At 36.9% G+C, this 2,385-nt stretch overlaps 1 protein-coding gene across 1 annotated transcript; it reads right to left on the bottom strand.

The window, feature by feature from the left end:
* Window positions 1-1,447: 1,447 nt before the first annotated feature.
* FGFBP1 (fibroblast growth factor binding protein 1) lies at window positions 1,448-2,164 on the bottom strand. Its single transcript, XM_010294755.1, has one exon. It carries the CDS (start codon window positions 2,162-2,164, stop codon window positions 1,448-1,450), a length of 717 nt encoding a protein of 238 aa, XP_010293057.1.
* Window positions 2,165-2,385: the final 221 nt, after the last annotated feature.

Here is a 2,385-nt window from a genome sequence, read left to right as displayed (position 1 = left end):
TAAGTTAATTCTTCATTGCAAAGAAAATACTAACTGATATTAAGTAGTGACATGGGCCTTTATTGCTGTAGCAACAAGACAGAGTAGCATTGAAATGCCCTCCCCAGACATGCTCATTTAAATAAAAGGTGGGCATATGTGACAATGAAGGAAAAGAGGGAAGTGTCAGGAGGTGAGTTACTCATTACTATCCATCCTTAAGACATTCTCTCAAATATTCTAGCAATGAGATAATTACAGAAGGGAACGGGCTATATTTTCTCAAGAAACAGAAATATTAGTTTAATTTGCTAGAAATGCTCAGGGAAATTGTAGTTCATGAAAGTTCAGGTTTCTCCAAGTGGACTGCTGTGGCAGAAGACCACCCTCCTGAGCCCAGAGACACTGGAGAAGTGTAACTTGTATATTACATTTCTTCCAGCTGGAGTTTCAAAAATTAGCAAGGTCAGTTGTCATTATTTAGCTTTACATTTTCTAAAATCTCTGTTCTTTACAGCTTGGATTTCTTTTTTTAAAAAAATACAGGTGAAGTTAATGAATAAAATAGTATTTATTAGTGTTCTCTGTACACAAAGATAACAGACAATGGAACTTCAAGAAAACATACAGGCAGTGTTGAGCACAAGTTCTTTAGCTGCTTGCTTAAGGGGTCCAGTCCTAGGTGCATGTACGAACTTGTGTAACTCATTTTAGCTCTGCATCTCTGTTTACCCGCCAGAAAATGAGTACGATATGTTTCATACCATAGGATAAAAGAGAGAATTGAAGTTTCAATGTTTTCTGACATCCTTTGATGAGATTGGAAAGCTGAGGCTTTGCAAAATTATGGAAAAATCTGAAAACCTTGTTGCCCTTCATTATCACGATGATGAAACACTAATGATAATGTAGTTCCCTATCAAAATGTTGCTTCTTGCTTTCTTACTGGCTGAGAAAGCTGAAGTCTGCAAAGCTGCAGAAGTGTTTTTAAAACTGCTTTATAAGCAGTACTTTGCCTAGATCCTGTGAAAGATCAATCTTTGACAAAGGCTTAGCACGTACAGAGAAATCTAATTAAACAGAGACACAGAATATTTTGAATATATTTTGAAGTTAATTTTTCTTAATAATTTTTAGGTCAAAAGCATTGTACATAACCAAGAAGTGCATAGCACTGAATTCATCACTTTGGCTAGCACAGCTCAAACAGGGGCAAGGAGACTACTTATATATTTCTGTGTAGAGTATGTAACATTCATTGGTAACATCCATGTAGCAATCTACGTGCAGATAAAACCTATAACATTTTCAACTATGTCAAGTGTAGTCTGTTGTGTATATACAAAATCAGAAAAATATATTCCTTTTTTTCTTATATACACTATATAACATAGGAATAAAATCTGTAATAGTTTGCAGTAACTTAGATGAGACCAGACTTCCATGATACAGAGCTTTAGAAACTTCCTCAGCACTTTTTGTCTTGCACCATTGTGATAAAAAAGTTGCAGAAAGAAAGCAGGCTTTCTGGACAGTATTCCTCAGCCACCTTTTTCTGATCAATATAATCTATGTCTTCAACACAGTCTTGAGGACTGTGTTCTAGCTTTTTTTCAGTCACAGAGGTAGCTGCTGGAGTCTGAACAACTTTTTTTGCATGACGAATTATGTTCCCTTTCGCAGGACCCACTGATGTTAGTAGGCTTGAGCGGGTCAACTTAAGATGAGTGCTTCGTGGGCTTTTCCTACATACTTTAGATTTTAGGACACTTTTGGGGTCTTGACAGATCTGTTTCTGCTTCTTTAGGGATCGGGAAACTTGTTTCCAGTAGGATTTCTGGTTTGCTGCATACTGTGGACAGGTGGAAGCGTCTCCAGAGAATTCGCACCAGAACTTCTTGTCACCATGCTTGCACTCTACATGCACAGTAATAGCATTCATGTTGATCACTGCCCAGGTGCACTCAGCATTTTCTTTGGTTTTAAACTTGCCTTTAGGAGATGATTTTCCTCCTTTTGACTTCCTCCCTTTTTCATTTTCTTGGTTAGATTCAGTTTGGTTTTTTCCACTGTCTTCTATGCCTTGTCTTCCCTTTTTTCTTTCCTTCTGTCTTTCACAGTTGGCTAATAGCATCTGGGAGACTAGAATCAACACACAAAGAAGTCCAAAGCTTTTGATCCTCATGGTCTTGTTTTGCTTGTGTTATCTGCCTTCAAAACAAACAAAAAACCAAACAAACCAACAAACAAAAATATAAAAACATTTTCACTTAATGCTGGACTCCATTTGTACTTTCAGACATGGTATTACACTGTTCTTTGATACCTATTGCAATGATGTTACTGGAAAAATCCTCTGTCCTTTGTGTGAATAATACCTGGTTTCTAGAACCAGTATATATTATC

The sequence above is a fragment of the Phaethon lepturus genome, unplaced genomic scaffold, assembly GCF_000687285.1.
Source record: "Phaethon lepturus isolate BGI_N335 unplaced genomic scaffold, ASM68728v1 scaffold6019, whole genome shotgun sequence".
In the NCBI taxonomy this organism is placed as follows: Eukaryota; Metazoa; Chordata; class Aves; order Phaethontiformes; family Phaethontidae; genus Phaethon; species Phaethon lepturus.
This window is presented reverse-complemented; position numbering and strand designations above follow the sequence as displayed.